Source organism: Aquila chrysaetos, chromosome 7 (genome assembly GCF_900496995.4).
Source record: "Aquila chrysaetos chrysaetos chromosome 7, bAquChr1.4, whole genome shotgun sequence".
Taxonomy (NCBI): Eukaryota; Metazoa; Chordata; class Aves; order Accipitriformes; family Accipitridae; genus Aquila; species Aquila chrysaetos.
This window is the reverse complement of record NC_044010.1, coordinates 36,446,732-36,468,203: the sequence shown is the minus strand read 5'-3', so window position 1 is coordinate 36,468,203 and position 21,472 is coordinate 36,446,732. Positions and strand designations below refer to the sequence as shown.

At 39.1% G+C, this 21,472-nt stretch overlaps 1 protein-coding gene across 1 annotated transcript; it reads right to left on the bottom strand.

Moving 5' to 3' along the window:
• Nucleotides 1-1,403: 1,403 nt before the first annotated feature.
• Nucleotides 1,404-21,454, bottom strand: PWP2 (PWP2 small subunit processome component). The gene is made up of 21 exons (XM_030020239.1): nucleotides 21,360-21,454; nucleotides 21,127-21,239; nucleotides 20,161-20,255; nucleotides 19,770-19,869; nucleotides 18,586-18,729; nucleotides 17,993-18,128; nucleotides 17,247-17,467; nucleotides 15,860-16,003; nucleotides 15,047-15,117; nucleotides 14,203-14,339; nucleotides 12,954-13,102; nucleotides 12,164-12,311; nucleotides 10,832-10,982; nucleotides 10,304-10,484; nucleotides 9,199-9,346; nucleotides 8,116-8,224; nucleotides 7,581-7,646; nucleotides 6,994-7,212; nucleotides 4,623-4,773; nucleotides 3,461-3,535; nucleotides 1,404-2,698 (listed from the first exon to the last, which is right to left on the bottom strand). Exons 1-21 carry the CDS (start codon nucleotides 21,375-21,377, stop codon nucleotides 2,539-2,541), a joined length of 2,736 nt encoding a protein of 911 aa, XP_029876099.1. The 5' UTR covers nucleotides 21,378-21,454; the 3' UTR covers nucleotides 1,404-2,538.
• Between the last annotated feature and the right edge of the window lie 18 nt (nucleotides 21,455-21,472).

Below are 21,472 nucleotides of genomic sequence, written 5' to 3'. Positions count from 1 at the left end.
CTTGGCGGCGCCGGCCGCCCCCTGGAGGCGGGGAGGGGCAGCGGCCGCCCGCGCTGCGGCCTGCCCGGCCCTCGGTCCCTTCCCCGACCGCACCGAGTAAGAGTAAAAAAAAAAGCAAAACGCGCGGGGAAAGAAATCCCTGGGATCGGGTTTGAACACAAGCCCAGCAGCAGCGGGTTCCTTTTGCAAGTGAGAGGGGGTAGGCGCAGGGTGCGCACCGCCCAAGCGCGGCAGGGGAGCACACGGGTACCAGAGCACTTAATAAAAAGAGGATAAACAAACCAACAGACAGCGACGGCTTCCTTCCTTCCTTCCTTTCTTTCTAGGACCTCGTGAAATAGCGTATTGCTTTCAAAGGTGAAGTATGACAGAAACATTCAGCAGTCCCAAGCTTCATCACTGGTACGTAGGAAGCATCAAGCCAAACTTCAGACCTACCAGACTTAAAACCTGGTGTTTAGTTTTCATTATTCTTCCCATGAATATGGAAGGCACACTGGAAAATTGTATTGGCTTTCATGTGCATCATAAAATTTGTCCTGATTACCTAAGAGCTTATTATAGCTCAAGCAAAATAACCAATGTGAGTAGAACACATCCTTCTATACAAGAACTGGTGCGACACTACCCCTCTCGCCTCCTCTCAAGGCTCTTGCACTTTCTAAAACATACTTCTTGTGAAGTTTTCCTCTTCAGAATTGTGTTGAATGTGAAGAATAAAGTAACCAAAAAACACATTTCTGAGATGTTGTTCTGAAAGGCCACATTTTCTCCACATCCTGTGTTTTCTAACACTGTAAACCCAAGAGACAAACACAAATTTAGGGATCAAGTTAGCCAACTTCGTAGAACAGCACAACTCCTATTTTACAGAGCACAAAGCTGTTGCTGCGACAGTCCCAGAATGATTACAGCCTGTCTGCTATGGGTCATATAGTTTGGCAAAAGAATATAGTCTTTAAAAAAGCATGCAAAGATGACATGTATATGAAAAACAGTAAAATGGATTAAGAAGTAGCAACTGTGTTGTATGTTAGGTAACATGATCACGTCTTTCATGTTAGCTTAAGCACTTCAGTTTTACAAGGATCTGAAGATGGATTTTTGTTGTCTTCCTGGGCTACTTCTTCCCTACCCACCTATGCCTCCCTTCTACCTCGGGGGAAAGCCTACTTTCTACCATGGCATGAGGAGGCAGAGGGGTGAAGAATGACAGGCAATTCCAAATCCCATCATAATGCCACAGGGCATCTTCCGCAAGCATCGCTCCAGCCCAGCTACACCTTCACACCTCTGAGACCCTGAAACACTGGCAGGACCATTAAAATGTTAGGAGGCAAGGCGGCACCAGCAGCTGAAGATATTTTTAAAAGTTTTACCGTAAGAAAAACAAATCACGTTGCTACATTTAAGTAGCAAGTGCATCTTTATTTTATCCACTGGAATTCTACAAACTGACTGTCCACGTTTGCTGTATATTTTGGACTTACTTTTTTCTTCAACAGTTTTTAATATTCATACCTCTCCTCTATTCCAAGAATGGGTACTGACCAGAAACCAAATCCAGAACAGAATATGCTAAAAAATAATCAATTCTGGCTCATCGTTAATATTTGCAGTATCTTCACTAACAAAGCCCTTTCAACATGTGGCTTGAAAGTACTGTAAGCATGGATATAATTCTTTGCATTCAGGACCTCACTGTCGTTATTAGCCAATTCACAAAAACCAAGGAAATAAAAAGTTTCAGATTTTAGTATGTTAATAACATTTTAAAAAAAACAAGACAAGAAAGGGCTTTCATTAGAAAAAGAAACATTTGTAACATGTTCTCTTACGGTTTTAGTTACATTATTGAGTTGGTAATTTCCAAACAAATTTTTACTACAGTATCTCAAGATTATTAATTAAACCTCTGCAAAAGTTGTACAGCCCAGTAAATTTTCTCCCATATTCATTGCTATGGGTATATAATTTATCCTCGTTATTGAAACATCATCAGGTTTGGAAGTTAGAGAACTAAGAAAAGTGTTCCAGTAATGCATACGTATTAAAGTAAAGTAAAACAAAATTTAAAACAAGTTGAGAGCAATATACAGACCTCCAATTAAGAATGATTTTAAAAAAGGATAAAAAAGAGTCCAAAGTATGACAAGACATTTTGCATTACAAAACTCACAATACTTAATCTATGTACAATGCATTTTTAATAAAGAACGCACTTCTTCCAGTCATACTTTTAACTTCACCAATATAAGAATACATTTTTTTTTCTTACTTGAAATCAGGTATAATAAAAAAAAAAAAAAAAAAATCACTTAAGAAATCAATGCTGTCAAGTTGTTACGGCCAAAGGGTACACCAGATATGCCACGGATGGCACTATGTCTATCCTACATTTCCCCTGCTACCTCACATGCAACTCCATCCACACTGTTAAGAAGAGCTCAGTTATGCCACTATGAGGGCCACTCATTCTCAGTGAATACCACTGCATAAAATTACTGTCTTAGATTTTCTCCCTCTCACGAAGAGTAACTAGGAACTAAAACTGTCTTTATGAACTTCTTGCATAAGATAATCACTGTCAGAATCCAAGTCGTCTTCATCTACTGATGTTTCTTCTGCCAGACGTTTCATGCCCCGCTGTTGCGAAATGGCCAATGCGTATTTAATATTGTAAATATTCCATTCACAGCTGTAAAAATAAATAGGAACATGTTCAAAACAAGATTCCATTTTCCTCCTAAAATAAAAGCACCTCTAAAAGAAGACCATTGTCCTGGTTTCAGCTGGGATAGAGTTAATTTTCTTTCTAGTAGCTGGTATGGTGTTGTGTTTTGGGTTCAGTATGAGAAGAATGTTGATAACACACTGATGTCTCTAGTTGTTGCTAAGTAGTGTTTAGACTAAGTCAAGAATTTTTCAGCTTCTCATGTCCAGCCAGCAAGAAGGCTGGAGGGGCACAAGAAGTTGGGAGGGGACACAGCCAGGGCAGCTGACCCAAACTGGCTGAAGGGAGATTCCATACCATGTGACATCACATCTAGTATATAAACTGGGGGGGGTTGGCCTGGGGGGTATCGCTGCTCAGGGACTAACTGGGCATTGGTCAGAGGGTGGTGAGCAACTGCATCATGCATCACTTGTATATTCCAATCCTTTTATTATTACTATTGTCATTTTATTAGTGTTATCATAATTAGTTTCTTCTTTTCTGTTCTATTAAACTGTTCTTATCTTAACCCACAAGTTCTACTTTTCCCCCCCCTGATTCTCTCCCCCATCCCACTGGGGGTAGGGGGGGAGTGAGTGAGCGGCTGCGTGGTGCTTAGTTGCTGGCTGGGGTTAAACCACAGCAACCGTCTCAAAAGTTCTAATACCACACTATCATCCCCCAAATTACTCCACACTTTTGTGCAGGGTTTTGATTTAAACTTTTAAATATAACAATACATACAGTTTTGAAACATCTTCAAAATGTCGTTGGATGCTTTTCTGAAGGAACTGTATCACAGGGAGCAGCTTCACTGACCTTGAATGGAGAAAACATGCAATTTGCAGTGCAATTTATATTTATATATGGAAATCTAGAACTTTTCTATACCCTCAAAATTTTAACAAGCATACATGTTAACTTTTCAACATGTACATTTTAAGATAATACTAAATGAACAAAAGCTCTTTGCTTTTAACTCTGCCCTCAATGATTATACTTAATACAAGTAATATATTGCCAGAAATAATTTTTTTCTGATGTCTAACTGCAGCTTGAAGAACTAATTCTGCTTGCTGTAGAGATGACAGTTCCTTCCAGGTACTAAAATGCTTTGTGTACAAGGAAAAGTTTGTTTTACATCATCCTCTTCTACTTTAACAGCAACAAAAGGAAAAAATTTTTTCCAGTCATTTCAGTGACTAAACCACTAATACCCATGTTGAAGCAGGGAAAGAGTTACACAATGCACTGGTTTTTTTAACCTGCAGGACTCCTCGGATTACCTCTCACTTAGCCTATTTTAAATTTGTAAATTTGCCTGGTTTTGTTCCCCAAAGTCTATAAACTCTATACTATGGGTGGGCTGAATATAATTCATAGACCAGGCCCACGTAGTTGCAAAGAACTATGTAGGAAAGCAGAGTACTAACAAGCTAAGAGTGCATGCTATAATCACAAGCTAAGTCTGTAAAAATGCAGTCAGTACCTGCACATTATGTTTCAGTTATATTTAATATGCATAATTTTAAAAACACAATTGCCAAAATCCTACTATCACTCTTGAAATCTTTATGCATTTATAGGCTAAGCAAGCCATGCAAAGTTTTACCTGTAATATTTGAAAAATGTTTTTGCAATTTACCCTCAGAAATACTATCATGCATTCCAATTCTATCATACACACTTGTTAGAATGATAGAATCGTTTAGGTTGGAAAAGACCTTTAAGATCAAGTCCAAACCATAACTTTTACTGTTAGTAAAGAAGCTGTAAAAATTAAGTAGTTTTAATTGTTGTGTATGCGTTATCTAGCATGTCAGTAAATGTTAAGTAAAAACGTTAAACTGACAGGTAAATAAATTTTAAAATGCTTGTCAGCGTTTTGACTTTCACAAGATCTCACCTTGTTTTCAGTTTCTGTCCATGCAGCATGAGCAACTTATGAGCCCAAATAAGATAGAACTCTAAATGACAAGATATCTCAAATGCAGAGGCCAGGAACTCCAATACTTTCTCCACATACAGGTCTGGGAGTGATGAGCAGACAACATCAACTGTGCAAAAAAGGAAAAAAAGCCCACAGACATCAGAGTTGAATTACTATTTGGAGTAGCAAGAAAGCATGAAACATGAAAGCATCAGGAGAAGGAGAATAAAGCACCGTCTTGGCAACTATTTGGTTTTTAATATTGTATTTCAGGGTACAGTACCACAGTCTCTCAGGAGGCAAATCTCTCCTCTTTGAGCCTTCCAATCACTACTGTATTTAAAAGCAAGAACTCAACTCCCCACCCCCGACCAAGTTCTTCCTCGTAACAGTATACTCTCCCCACCAGCTCTCCTTCAGAACTTTTACTTCCACCCTTTCCTCCTCTTTCAGTGTAACTAGACTTTATTGAAGTTTTGTTGCTTTTGACTTCATATGAATTTCTGTATTCAGTAGAACTAGTTACACGTAATAATCAGAGGCAATGCTTGAAAAGACAGCAGTCACCTGCGCACAGAGTGTCTGAATGCTGTTAGCAACTGCGCAGCACAAAGCAGCATTATTTATTAAGCATTCAAAATAATCTCACACATAACTATGATGACCTCATTATATATAATCCTCCCTCAAAAATAACCAACTCCTGTTCTCTGCAGCCACCCCAACTGGCCTACGTAACATTCAACTGTGAAAAAAGTTTTCCGCTCTTGAAGAAGCAGGCACACATTCATTCTGTTCACAGTGGATTACAATGCCTGAAATTTCCATGCCTCATGCTCTGCTCCTGAGGTTTTGGCACCTGCCTACTTACCCAGTCTTGCCTATGTACATGCAGTTTTGGTTAACTTCAGTAAAAGAGAACTAAGTTTTGCCAGACATAGGCAAACACCATTATGTCAACACAGGCGCGCAAAAGATCATTTACCCTGACATGCATAATTATTGGGCTTGCTACCTCGGGAATAAGGTAAGAAAATCCTACAAAGCAGTTGGCTTGCAACACATCTGATTTCAGACTAGAGCATGTTTTGACTAGATAAAAGGAATTTTTATTTGTTACACATGAAACACTAGAAGGAAATAAATACCTTTCAGCGGGGTAACAACAGTGAGCTAAAGCTAAGAAAATATACTTCAAAGTTACTATGAAGGAACTATTAATGGAGTTACGAAGTTAAGTAGAATACACTACTGAAAGTTTATTTTTAAGGTCATGTCTACCATATATAGCTAATGAATGAACACATTAGTTACCAAAATGATGAAAAGGGTGCTAAAGAATGATTTCATTAAATAACCTCAAAGCTAAGCGACATCTTACCTATTCCTTTTGTTTCTGATGTCACAACTGTGAAAGCATCTGTCTCTTGTTTGAAAGAGCTTGGCACTTAACTAATAAGCTGTTTGGTTTGCGTGAACACAGCCCTCTAAGGACCATATTTAAATTTGTTTAGAGGGATGAATTTAACAAACACTATAACTAAAGGACAAGACACCACCAAAATAATATTATTGTTTTTAATATCTAGTTGGAATTTCCCATATTGCAAGAGGTCTGTTGCCTCTTCTTGTATCATTGTGCAACCCCAAGTCTGGTTCTGCCTTCTTTCTAACATCCCATTAGGCACCTGAAGACAGTAAAAATATTGCTCTCCTCTTCTAATGACTGAACAAATGCAGCTCTCTTAAGCCTCTCCTCACCTGTCATGCACTCTGGCCCTCCAATCAGTTTCCAAGCCCTCCACCAGATGCTCCAGAGTATCAATGTCTTTCTTGTACTGTCGAGCCCAAAACTAGGCACAGCACTCCTGACATGGTCTCACAAGTGCTCAGTAGAGAACACTAATCACTTTCCTCAAACTGCTGACTATATCCATCCTTGATTGCACAGCCCAGTATCCGGTAAACTGCCTTCATCACACAGGCACGCTGCTAACTCATGTTAAACTCGCTGTGCCTCTCTAACATCAGCTGTTTCTGAGAACTGACATCCAAAAACTTCACCTGCATATCCAGACCTGATCAAATTCCATGTTGAAAAGTCACCAGATGAGCATGCAGTAGACTGGTAAAAGTAAAACATAAGTTAACACTAGAAAGTCTACTTTTTTTACAAAAGGCCACCCCTTCCTCTTTAGCCTTCAGCTACAGTATGAAGTCCTTAAATATCAATGTTATATTCCCCCCCTGCCAAGAGCTAAACTCTGCCCTTTACAGCTCAACTTACTTGGCTTACACACCTCTGCTTACAGCTAGTTCAGCCAAATTTCATGGAAGATCCACTCACCTTCATTGCTAGGTACAGCCTCTATGACCTCCTGAATTAATTTCTTTTCATTCAGCTTGAAGGCCATGATGATAGCCATAGTATACTCCTTCTGATGCAGTGTTTTGCGTATATTGCTGGGTGTGACATCAATATCCAGCTCAAAAGGATCAAAAATTAGCCCTGAGTCCAGTGAATAGATAAGAAGACCCTCTGTGGTGGTGGCTGCCCAACTTCGTCCTAGAAGAGAAGTAACAATATTTAAGAACAAAGCTGGGTTTTCTAGGACGGAAACAGAAGAGTAATGATAAACAGATGACTCTTCATTGTTTACAAGAAGTGGATAAGACTGAAAGCGATGCATCATCGATGAACCTGTCAGCAATGACAATGCTTGTAAAAAATAGCAGCTGAAAGTGGTGTACGCTTAAGTTTTCCAATTATCCACTGCACAGGAAACTAGACTACAAACCTAGCAGCACTGTGTAACACCTGGAGAGACCATCTCCAAGGCGTTTGTACTTCATTATTACTCCTCCAATGCTCTACTCTTTTCCTTGCTTTATATGGAATAAAAAAACCCCCCTACATTAATTGTCAATACTCACCTGTAGGAGAGAATCGCAGGCAAGTCACTCTTATTTCTGGTTTAAAGTGTCGAAAACTCATGTCACCTAAAAGAGAAGTTTAGAAGTGATTTAATATATTCACCAAAAGTTCATGGTCTAACTATCAACTCTAACTATGCTGTTATCATTATGCTGAAGAATAATGCAGAACATGCCAAAATTTGGCAGAGTTAAAGACAGGGTAAGTAAGGGACAGTCCATGTCGAAGAGATCCTACAGCTAAAGTGGTGGGACTGAATCTTGCTCTTTGAAAATTAAATCAGGACTGCTAGGTTCCATAGTCGGGAGACCACAGTACCTCCTGTTTCTTGTTGTTTCTACTATGCAAAAGGGCCCACCTATACATCAGCTGAACACCTGCGTACCAGATCCCTGTGGCTATAGAACATTCAGGTAATCCTTACTTTAAAACCGAGCTGAACAATTCAAACCCTTCTTATCTTGTATTGACTCTACATCAAAGGTTTTGATCCACATAAAACTAGTAACAAGACAGCAAAACCAAAAGCCGTACCTGTTTTTACTCCAGGAAGAGGAATGGCAACACCATCTTCACCTCCAGCCCCTTCATCAATCAGAGCCATGCTGCCAAATTCAGTCATTTTTCTACGATCTAAGTACTCCTAGAAAAACATGTAAGTTCACTGCACTGAATCTCCTCTCAAACTTCTGTATTAACTGAAAGTCCTCCATAACATTCAGGAGTTATCTAATGATTATTTCCTTGCACTTTCTTCCAAAAGCTTCTCCAAAATCATGGAGAAAACCGACAATTTCACAACAGTGGGCAACAGTGTCTGACCACAGATGAGAATCAGGCTGCTTCAGTCTTAAGGCCTCAGAACAGCACAACACAGTTTAGACTGTGGTTTCATATTATTATGATGTTGTTTTACTTACAAGATGCACTGTTTTCTCAGATGCAGGCCCACTCTTCTTCCCCTTCAGGTTCTATAACTGCACTGTGCTAATGTAAGGGCTGTGTAGCCAGGCAGCTATGCAAACGATGTTTTAGGGACCTCCCTGCCCTCCATTTTTAAATACCCATCCCCCTCCAGGATTCTTTTCCAGCTGGCTCACTTCTGGTATCCTTTTAAGGATGTTAAAAAGGGTTACTGGAATTTCTTCCTTCTGATGCCTTTCATCATTCACTTTACTTTTAAAGGAATTTAATTTTCCATTTAACAATATTCAGAAACTGAGTTTGTAAGGGTCAGTGATGTTCTTGTGTGTCCACAATAAAATCCTTCATTTCTTTGCTAACATAAAAAACTGACACCCAGGGAAAGTTACCTTAGTACAAAATACTGATAATTTAAATCTTCTCTTCAACTTTAAATTAGGTGCAACTGACTTCACTATGCTTAAGAGTTCTGCTCATTCAATACAAACACACCACAATCTGGCAAGACTTTAGTTACCAGAGTGTCAGGAATTAATTTCGTTTTCTGAGAAATATTTCCTTAACACTCTCCTGCACAAAATGAACCTGTCCTTAACGAAACATTCATGAATCCCACTTAATGAGATGTTATACCAAAACCACAGTCTTGCGGGGGTGCGGGAATGAAAAAACCTGACTCCTCTGGTCACGTACCTCCATTGCATCTAAAGAAAAGTTGCATGAGATTTCAAATTTTTTCATAAGAATCTGTTCCTTGACATTATATATACAGACAAATTTTGACAATCCACCTGCCAGAATAGACTGACCATCTGCTGAGTAACACAGAGTAGTAAAAGATCTAGAAAAGAAAAAGAGAAAGTAGTTAATTCCACTGCCACATCCGAGCTAAAACATAAGTACAGTATGAAGACACAGAAGAATAACCATTCCATGGAAAAAATTGAGATCTTCATTCACACAGTATGTACTTAACACACGAAATCATTTACCACAAACAAGTACTTGGTGCTTTACTATGAATCATAAACAATTTAGAACATCAACAGTACTTCCGTACTTCTGATTCTGAGTTGCAGCTCAATGAATGAGCTCTCAGCTACACCCTACACAACACTAAGGATGGTCAGAAGAGCTAGAGAAAAAACAAAGTCATGGCATGTTTTAAAGCAATGGTTGAGAGCTCATCACCAAAAAAAATACTTTTTTTTTTTTTTCAGAAAGTCATTGTTTCCTTTTTTCATTTTGTTCTGAGTGGGAACAACATGGAAAAGAAGAGGTGCTCAAAGGAAAAGGAGAAGAATGAAACACGACTTTTATATTACCCTTTTTGACAGCACACAAATTCAACTTGCCTTTAAACATTACTTCACATGCGTAGTAATGTGTAATAAAACCCACAGCACATTTACATTTTTTAAAAAATATAACAGTTTCTACACACTAATAATTACATACTAGTACCTACATAACAAGATATCCACCTAAAAACCTAACACCTTTAGCAAATGAACAACTTGTCATGAGAAGCTTAGTATTATGCTGGCAACCCAAGTTTATAACTGATGAAAAAGAACACATGCTCAGAATGATGCTGATTGGTGGGTGATCACAGCAAAAGACAAAAAGGATCCATCCAGATGTCAAGTCAGGCAGTCTTTTAAAATCCAACATCAGAATCAAAATATTTCAACAGCAGATGCACTCTGAAATCTTCCCGTAAAAAGCAAATGGAAAGAAACAGTTCAAAAGCAAGCCAGTGTGGCACCCTCTTTTCACTGCAATCTCATTTACTTACTTTCCCTTGGCTGCTTGTTTGGCAGTTATTTTATCAAGCTCCTTCCTTCCCATCTGAAGATCATGCCTTCCCTCAATTGAGCCAGTTTGCACTGCATTTTCATGATCCCAAAATGTTATCTGTCCATTTAAAGCAGCAACTGCAAGCTCCTTGCCATCAGGACGGAAAGCAACAACAAGAACTGCAAAGAATTTAATTAACAGTTAAAAATGCAGTCAGATCTGTTTCTAAGAAAATACCCTATATTTTTCTGGGATCTCATCTCAACTACCAGAAAAAGCTTAAGACTAACAAGTATGATTGTACTTTTTCTCTAGACAACATACAAATGTTTAGCTAATTGTAAAGCTAGAGCTAGCATTAGATAAAAAAGATTTCTTCTACTGTTAACTAAATACTATAGAAAACTATCTGAACTTTTGGTTTTCTTTACCAAGAATGAGTCTGTATTTAACATGTTCTGTTGTCCATTCTTGAAATATTTTTGCTAATATTTTTATATTTGATATAAGATGAAATAAAGGTTACCATCTGAGTTCAGTATTAGTGTCTCCTTAGTTCTCCAGCTGTCTAACATATCCCATAACTTGACAGTTTTATCCCAAGAACCACTAGCTAGAACACACTTCATTGGGTTAAAGGACAAACTGCTGATGGGGCCCTCATGACCTGATAAGACCTAACAAAAAAAGAAAAGATAACATGGAATTAGGTGAAAGAAACTGAAATTCATATAGTCTGCATTCAGTAAACTCTAAATATAGCAATGAAAACATGCCTAACTTGTCCACACATGCCTGAGGTCACTTTTGGAAATGTGGCATGATATGTACCAGTGATTCTCAACTTTTTATTTTCAGAAGTTTTAAAAAAAACTCACTGAAGTGCTACCATTGCATAGGCACCTACAACCACTCTTATGCATGCACATAGACTCTTTACAGACCAAGACTTAGGAATATGGTGCACTTCCCCCCCCATCAGAACAATCAGACCAACTGTGAAAAAGCAAGTCATTGCTCTGAGAATTCAGTATGTCCTGCAGCTGAAAACATTTAAGAAAAAATACTAATAAAAACCGTGAATAAGAGTAATATAGATTTTTATGGCATGGAGCTCCTACTCCTCTCAAAAGAAATCAAGGAAAGAAACTAAACTCAAAACTCTGGAGATCCACTCAAGTATATGCTGAGTTACTATAGTGATATATAATTCAATAGCTATGCCAAATTAACTGCATGAATTGAACATGTACAAGATGTACAATAATGCTTAAGAATTGAAAATAGCAAATGAGTTTGATTTACTCAGAAGTACTGTGTCCCTCCTTTATTATATCTACTTTGAAAAGACGCACTTCAAACTAGCAGCAAGACAGTGGGGATTTAACTTAATAGTTTTCTCACCCTACATTATAAAAACCTTCTACACAAAAAATCATGTCCCTGCTCTGCTCCAGCAAAACTGTCCACAAAATCTGTATTGATCTTAGGACAGTACCTACAATTTCTTCATTACCTGCAGAAAGTATGTAGAAGAGAACATCTCTGAACAACTGCTGGAGGAAAGACTCTCATGCCCGTGTGTTAGCCCCGCAATATTGGTGTTACTTCATCAGCTAGCAAGAGCTCCCTACTCAAAAATTCTAAAAACTATTTCCCACACAAATCCAGCATAGCCTCCATGCAACAAATAAAAAATTGCTGAAAGTAACATAGTGTAGCTCCAGTTCTTGAATATAAACACAACAAAACACATCATGTTATATTAAAACCCTCCCACTAATCCCAAAGTGACTTAGTATCATCACGATCTATATTATGTGTTAAATTCAAGCCCTCCAGCATTGTAGGTCCTTACATCTAGCAGCCTCCCACTCTGCATTGACCAGATGAATATTTCAAAGGAATCCTGAGAACCAGCTGACACAATCTCGCCACTGCAGTCCACAGCTAAACAAGAGAACTGACTTGGTCGTGGAGATGTAAAGGTACGGAAATTGCGGTATCTGTTGTAAATGTCAAATAAATTATGAGAACATTTTAGGTAGATTTAAACATATGTTTTACAAACATACTGAAAAAAGGATTTCATTTTACTTGTAAAGTCTTTTAAGCTAGCTACAGGAAAAATATTCTTTGTATAAAACTAGATGCAACGCTTCAGCATGATTCAAAGACTCAAAAAAGGTATTAACAACTCTGCAGAAATAGCAACCAAAAATACTCAAACAGAAGAGCTTTCTTCAATTACACAGCATATATCCATTCTTTAGAAAACATGGGCTTGTTTACATATCCAGTTCTGTACATGGTTGTATTATAATGGCTCAACCACTAAAACTATGGCAAACATTCCGTTAGACAGGTGCCATTTCCCAATTTGAGTAGTAGAGCCAGACAATGATCTTACTGGATTTCCAGCTTCTCTGAGAAAAGTTCTTCCAGAATTTTCTTCACAGAAACTGGATGGAATGAAAGGGTTGCTAAATGCTATCCAAATTTGAATCAAAGGCTGAACCAAAAATCAATAAAGCAGTACTCACATTTGTGCAACTTTAACTTGAAACAAGCCATCAGCAGTTTGCTGTATTTTGGGAGAAGAAAGCTGAAGACTAAATAAGACACAAAAGCTTTTCATAAAGAGTTACCTGTGTAGATCAAAGGCACGCACTGTTCCATCTAGGGAAGCACTCAAAATGACATAACCATTGGAAGTAAAAGTTACAGCAGTTACACCACTGGTATGTTCTGTAAAAGTGACAAAACAAAAGCTGCTTGAAGTGTTCCACACTTTCACCTGCAAGAAAGACAAGAAAAGGATTCTTAGAATCTCCATCATCAGTTCAGAGAGAAAGTAAGGGTAATGCAGTAAAAGAGTACAGAAAAGTTAGTCCTAGAACTCTGCAATAGCATAAAGGACTTTCGATACCATCAGTAAGGAATTCTGTGCAAGTGAGGCAAACAGGCCACAGCTTATCATTAAACCCCTAAAGAGACATATACAACACGAAAATCTACATGGAGATAGACCAAAAAATTTTGAAACAAAGTTAATTTTCAAGGAAAGCTATAGCACTTGGTGAGTATCTTGGGCTCCCAAGCTTTGTACTGTCCACAGGTAAGACAAGTGTCAAACTCAAAACCAGCTGTGAAGCCATTCCAGAAGTTACAACTGAGATATTTCAATCTTTTTTTTTCCCTGAACAAAAATGTTATGCATTTAGCTATCTGCAGTTTGAGACTTCTGGGGTTTGGTCAATTTTGAATCCGAATATCAGAAAGCATGAAGTAGCAGGTCTTTTTCTGACATTCAGAAGTTTTGATAGGAAATAAGATACTATCTTTGTCCCATTTACATGCCAATAGATCGTGGGATTACTCTACAAAAGATCTTTAAAAAAAAAAAAAGGTACATGTACACATAGCCTATCATTTCAATACAAGTCATCCACGAGAAGCTAATTTTTCTTTTAAATAACAAGCTTCTGCAATGTTCCATTTCAGAAAAATCTGTTCAGGAATTGCCCTTTTGTAAGGAATTTGAAATTAATTTCACATCAAACCCAATTATTAAAAGGGCATGAATTTGGGTGACTGAAGTTCACTCATGCCAAAATATCATGGAACCACCACAAGCATACATAAATTAACATTTGATGAATTAGATCTTTTTGTGTTTATGGTGACTGTATCTATAATAATTAAAAAATCATCTGCTAAAAAGCATAAGTGATGCAATTTGCAGAGGATACCAGCAATAATAAATCAAAATATATACGCTGTAGAAAAATATGTATCAGTTACAGTAACAGATCTTTCCACATAAAATGGAAGTTGAAGCTGCTTACTATGCTATTAAGACTTAAGTTCATATTTCAGTAATACTGCCCCACTTACTTTCCCATCCTGCCCTCCAGTTACTATGTATTGTCCATCTGGAGAATATGCTAATGAAACCATGCTGTTGAAATGTCCTTGCTGCTTCAGCACGTAGGACTCACTTTGCCATTCCCACACCAGGAGCTGACCCAAACCTGTAAACGCATGAGAAGGATTATGAATACAATGACCCTGCAAATGCAAGCCACAAAACACATTAATTGCAAGCAACGTAAAAAAAAAAAAAAAAAGGGTTGATGCAGACAAGTTGCGCTATGCATCTATCAATCCTAATAAAAGCCCTTTCCCTTTTGTAAGTTCAAGGCAACTTTCCTCAAAAAGCACGAGCTGTTACTTGGATTAACATTCTCAATACTACAACAGCAATGCTATCAACCAGCTGATAAATGAGCTGGAAAGAAAAGCAGGGCTGCATATAAAGGTATAATCTTGGTTATACCTTTACGATTATGGACTGGGTGGGAACGTTGGAATATCCATGCAGCTTTGTAAAATGGCATGTGCAACAAGCGGCAAAGGAAGAGAGACTGGGCCCAGAATGAAAGCATATTGTAAACTACAAGGCATATGGGCTTTATCCTAATTCTGCTAGAGTTTTCATATATGAAACATACATTTTTTCCTTTGTCAACAAAGTATTTTCCTGAATCATAAGAATTCTGTGAGAAGAAATTGATTAGGGATACCTGCTTTACTCTATCTAGACACTACAGAGATGAGACTATAAATTATTAACAAAACTTTAACATTTGGATTCAAGACGAGTAAGAGGAATTTGGGCTTGCATGCCCACAACATTCCTCATTTTTCCATGAATACAGACTAAAAAAAATTTACAAACCTGAACAACCAAAGGCAATCCAGTCACCAGTACAGTTGATAGAAATAGAAGCTATCCTTTGGTCTGAAATACTGAAGTAAGAGAATTACCCAATAAACAAACTTGAGTTTTCACGCCTTGTATGATAAAACTTCGAATCTAGGGTTTACTACCTCTATTCAAGCAAGTTCTTTGATTACTTTACTGAACTTCACTGTAATGCCAAAAGCCACAAACAAATTCTTTCCTTTATTATACTCAAAAACATCAGACAAAACTGCCTTATTTGGAATGAAGACAAAGAGTATCTACATCCCAAACAAAGATGTACTTGCCAGTACAGAGTAAAACTCCCCACATTCAAGAAAAAAAATGTATTCTTTTCTGCAGGGAAATTATGCATTCTTTAGCTAGTATCATACAGTGATGGGAAAGAATTATGGTTTTATTTTTCAACCTAGAGACAGTTTACACATAATTTTACATATGTAGAACTTTTTTTTCAGGTATTGTCTTTATTTTCTACAACAAAACTGAAAACATAAAGTCCAAAGCATTGAAGAAATCTATAGCCTAACTAACTAACTGCTCAGGAGTTCCTCATTCAGACCTCCCTTTTCCATAATAAGCTATGGAATGGAGTTGCATGGTATTTATTACGTGAGTCTAACTATGATTCTGCCTTCCCAGGAATTACCATACTAAATAGATACTCATGTTTTAAGATTTTTGTGCTGATTATTCAGCCTTCACTACCAAACTTGGTGTGTTCTCAAACAAACAAGAACCCCCCCCCCAAAACCAAACCAAAAAAATTACAACCCCACACCTCACCTCAAGGAGTGGATCAGGTTGAAATCTGGAAGCTCATGGAGGTGAAAGATTCCAGAGGCAAAGCCAGTGACTAAAAGGTGTGTTTTCTTGTGATAGGCTGCAGATGTCAGGTTATTAAAATCTCCCTCTTTATTGAAAAAATACCTGGCATCAAAGAAATAAGAAGCAAACTGAATGTGCAAGAAAAGTATGCTGTTATAGCTGCATTCCAGTATAGGTCAAATATTTTGATCAAGGTATCCTACAACAAAACTAAAAAGCAGTAGTTCCAGAAATTGCTAAATATATGTGCTTTACGTAGCTAGTGAAAGCTAATTCTTTTCCTCCATGTTTACAGCTGCTACAGTAATCTGGTTATCAGAAGTGACACCTGATCACATGCAATGAAAGGGACTAGAAGTTAACCTCAGAAGAACTGCACTGTGCATTTCTTTTTCAACATCTAATGCCAATATGGATGGCTCTCATGAATTCACTGGTTATCCTTCTATATGTGAGTCCTCTTACAGAGTAAGGAATTGAAGCAATAGTCGTAAATACTATATGCCTGGTGAAGAAGGTTTTCTCAGCTTCTTTGTAGCTGTATCTCTTACTGGAATTAAACAGGTAAGCCCCACGACAGTCAATTAAAAGAGCAGCTGAATATTATCCAACAGTTGTATACTCCAAATTCCTTCAGTCTGGAAACAATGTTCACCAAGGCTAATTTCCAACCTGGGTTGGGGTAGGGTACTTTCTTTATACTTCCTTTACAGTCAAGAGGCTGAGAACATAAGCCTGATGTCAGGTGTTCCCAATTGGCCCCTACACACATCCCATCTCTGCCTCACTCCACTACAAGAGATTGCCTATGAACATTATCCTTCTTCAAGCAAAGCTAAATGCTGCGACTATCTTAAAACTGGATTATTCTTTGTAAGCCACGTCTCCTTTGATGTGGACAGATAGGGAGATCCTTCAGGAAGGCATCTCCAAGTAGTTCACCAAAGAGGCTGATGAGCTATCTTTATCAAACATTGCTGTCACCTCTTGAAGACAACCACTCTCTTCCTGCAAGAGCTTAAAGCCTCTAGACTTAGAGGATACTGTACTAAAGACCTCATTACACTTTTTAAGTTTCAAACTATAACACATACACCGTAAGTCAGGATTTCTTATTAAAATTACACAGACTCGTTATTCTGAAGGTGAAGGGTATTGCCCTTCATGTAGTCAAGGTAAGACAAACAGGTGTTCTACCGAAACTATTTAAAATGGGATTTATAGTAGATTACTAAATTCTGGGCAGAGTTTTATACTGCTTTGTATGAGTGATAAAGGGTGAAAAAAGCCCAATATAGTAAATCCCCATAACAACTCTGTCTTTGGAAAACTGAAAATCACTTACTTTGCAACACGTGAATATTTAACCTTATCTCTAGTCTCACGCTCATTTGGATTGGCTTTTCCATGAATTTCTTCACCCTTCGGCTCTTCAAGAAATTCTTCATCATTTTTTGCTGCATTCTTCTCCCTAGCTGCATCTTTAGGGGGCATGGGCTTCAAACCATCAAGCTCCGTATCACACTGCCACACACAGAGAGCTGCATCCTGGCTAATTGTGTACAGCTAGAACACAAACACAGCAACATACGATTATCGTGTAATACCTATGTTTTGTACTCTGCTGTCTTGGTATGAATCTAGACTTGCAGAAGAATTAGCAAGTCTGCACTCTATCATGAGGATAATACATTACTTAGTCCTCTAGAATTTGAAGTGCTTTGATTTGGAAAATTCACTTGTCCCGAGAACTGGTGATTTACTTTCCCTTCCCTCAGATAATTTTTGAAAAGACCAAAGGCAATTTGTTTACCAGTTAGCATTACAGATAATTAATCTTTTCTTATTTAAAACTGTAACTTTTTGGGGGAGCAATTTTAAATAATTTACTCTCCTTCTGAAGTTTACTTCTTCAAATGTTCATAGAATTGTAAACTCCCAATTGCAGCAGAGGAGTCGAGAGACATATTACTCATGTATTTTCTAAATTCTGAGATATTACCAAAATAGTCAGCATCCTGATCTACAGATCAGATTCTGCTTCAACTATTTTAATACTAAAATTCAAGAACATTATGTGATTATACATACATCTAGACTGTTCTCTTCAAAAAAGCAGGCTACTATTATATCCTTATGCCCTCCAAGCGAGTAGTAGATCAAGTTTGCCCATCGTTCTGCTCCAAACACCCATGTAGACATGTCCTTGCTCCCTACTGCAAAACATCTACAAAAGAAAAGGCAATTTGAATTAGAACACTGGTTTGCAAAACTCTTCACTGGCTGGAGAACATTCTGAGCAGGAAGATACACCAGTCACCACTTTAAAAGTAATTTTACACACAACAGAGTTGTAAACTGAGGTTGGCAACTCCAGCAAAAGTACATGGGATTAAACACATTCAAAAGGTCAACCATGGTCACATTCCTAAGATATGTTCCTTGTATGGATAACTAGGCATTCTCAAGCAAGAATCCATTGTTGATCCATAATACGTGCATATTTTATACTTTCTAGCCTGCCTAATTACAATTTTCTTAATTCAAGATAGAATGAGAAACAGAAGAGCCAAAAAGAATTTTTTAAAGCTAGTACAACTTTAGAGCAAAAAAAATGGACGGTAACATGCACACAAATATTAACAATGTGAGCGGGTAGACAGTGCTTTAGTTTATTAACTCACTTGGAATCATCAGTCCAGTCAATACAAGTTGTTTCATCATATGGACCATAGTAAGTTTTGTCCAGAACAAACGCATTAAATTCTCGTGTCCTCCCAGGAGCATGGTACATAAGAGCAACATTGTCTTTTGTAATCACAAATTTCCTGTCATATGGGGGGGGGGGAAAGCATAATTGCACACAAAGCTGTTAAAGCAAACAATTGTTCAGTACAGATGGCAATACAATGAAACAATGTTAAAAAGGTTTCCACGTTATTAAAATGATAAATATGGATTGCCTTCGAATGCAAAACAAGAATTTATTTGCAGACTGATACTATCCCCCAATTTACACATCATAAGACAGAAAACCTTCAGTAAAAATTATTTAAGTTGAATAATGAAATATTTATTCTCTAATTCTCACAAAGGAAAGTTCAAACATTCAAAACAGGATATTCTATTTCAACCTCTCTTCACCTCCATATATTGGTTGCTTCCAGAAAAACAAATCATCTGCACCCCCTGTTACGCATATCCTTTAATCTGGTCCTGTTGCCAGTATAATTCTGTAACACAGAACTGTGATTCCAACTTCTAAGCAAAAACTCATTCGAGATCATTTTAAGTCAATCCAACTGAGGAATGCTGCCAAAAGGGGAACTTTGCACTTTTTCCTCTCGCTGTTCTGATACTTCTAACATTTATGTCACCACACTTTGGATCTGTGACCATGCAGTTAAAATATAAGGGACAAGAAAAGAAGCACTCGATTCAGAGAACTGCCTTTTTCAGTAGTACAGCTGTCTTAAGACTAACCCAAGTCACCAGAGAAACTGCACCGCCACAAGTGCCATCATGCAACTTTGCAGCACTGACTGTCCCCCCGTGGGCTCTTTCACCTTACCTACGATACATAAGAACAATTAAGACTCACAGCAAATCTCCTATGTTTCTAAGAGTCCCGCCATAGACAACATCTGTGACAGACAACTTTCCTGCCAGTATCTGTTTCCAAGGCTTTGCTTTAGCTCTTTAGTTTCCCTCTCAACTTTGCAGATGAAATGACCCTGATCAGCTCTAGATCTCCCCTATGTTCATCAATAGGTATCATCCACAGATTGGTCAGAATATCTTCATAATTACAACTAGCTTATGGGGTAATTTCTGTTGTTTTGCTCTAAAGCATGCACATTTTACTTACTTGCCATCAGGGGAAAAGCTGACACTGTGAACTGGCTTGTGAAAATAAAAGCGATGTATCACACATTTCCCGATCAAACTGACAAGCAAGGCAGCTCCCTCTGTAAAGGCAGAAAAAGAAAGATCATGGAAATAATCGAGTTCCCAAAGAAACCATAATGCTAGCAAGCTTAGTTTCTTTCCTTGAAGGGGGGGTGGGGAAGTACCCCCTCAGAAACTTTTAAAGTTCTGTAAATAAAGATATCTTCCCCAGAAATTCTAACATAATTTTTAAAGCAGAGCGCTTCTAATTTGTGTTAGGGTTGAATATCTAGCAATACAGACTTTCCCCTCTTAAGGCTGTATTTTTATTTCTTTCTTTTAGAAAACAAATACCTCCTTTATGAAAGTACCTTCATCAATTAGAATGGCAAGAGTTCCATCTGGAGAGAGCCCCACACACACAATATTAAGCCGTGTAGCCAATGGGAATGTCTCACACTTATTACTGCAAGAAAAAGATAAAATGGTAAATTGGGTACAAGGATGCAGAAATAACAGTCATCTTCGGTATCAATGAAATACAGTTGGATACCTACGCTAAAGCCACAGAATCAACTTAGATGTAAAACCCCCCAACGACTTTCTTTGGCTGTCACAACCCCAAAAACACCAGCTATGTAAGAGATGGGCTCCTGAGCACAATACCAGCATAACGAGCATCAATCACAACTCTGGCCTAAAGGAAAAGGCAGATGACAGTCTAGGCCTTCCCATATACAAGAGGCAGTACAAGACAGAATCACACAAGGAAACCATGCGACTAATTCAAGTACAAACCTTTTTTCCCCCCCTCTTTGTTTCTAAAACACACCTTCACGTACTTCTTACGCTATTCTCCCCACAGACCAACGTACCGAAAATCTGCACTGTGCAACGCCTCAACAGTTATTCTACCAGGCAGGCTTCTACCTTTTAACGCTAAGCAAGAAACTCTTCGGGATATTTTGGAAGGCAAACCACTCTGGAGAACCCCAGCCCACGCCAGCTGCGGCCCCACGCGGCGCAGCACAGAGCGCGCCGGTCCGGTCACGCAGGACGGTGGGAGCCGGCGGTGCAAGGAGCACCATCACTCCGCCGCCACGGGCAACGCGGACTTGGCTGTCACCGTGCCGCCCTCGGGTCGGGCTCCACAACCTCCTGGGAGCTTTACTTACCTCCTCCCCCCCCCCCCCCCCCAAAAAAAAAAAAAAAACCCAAACCCAAACCGTGCTGGCAGTACCAGGCCCTCCTACCCGCCCGGGCAGGGCCTGGCGGAGTGCTAGGCCGGCGGGCCTGAGGGGAGCCGAGGGGGCAGGCAGACGCCGTGGCTCGCTTACTTCTTGAGGTCGAAGACGGAGATCCTGTTCCCGACGGGGCTGACGAGGGCGCTGCCATCGCGGGTGAAGCTGAGGTTCCCGCGGCGGTACACGGTACCCAGCAGGCCGGAGAACTGCGAGGGGAGGAGGGGGAGGAAAGAAGAAACCGGGGGGGGGGCGGTTAAAGGATCAGGGGAGGGGAGAGAAAGGCAGGGGCCACCGTCCCACGCGGGCGGCTGCCGCCGGGCACTCACCCGGTACGCGAACTTCATGGCGGCGGCTCCACGTGAGGCGCCCGCGGAGCCACGCCAAGCGCGGCGGCGGGCGGGTGCGCGGCAATGCCGCGCATGCGCCCTCAGCGGAGGCG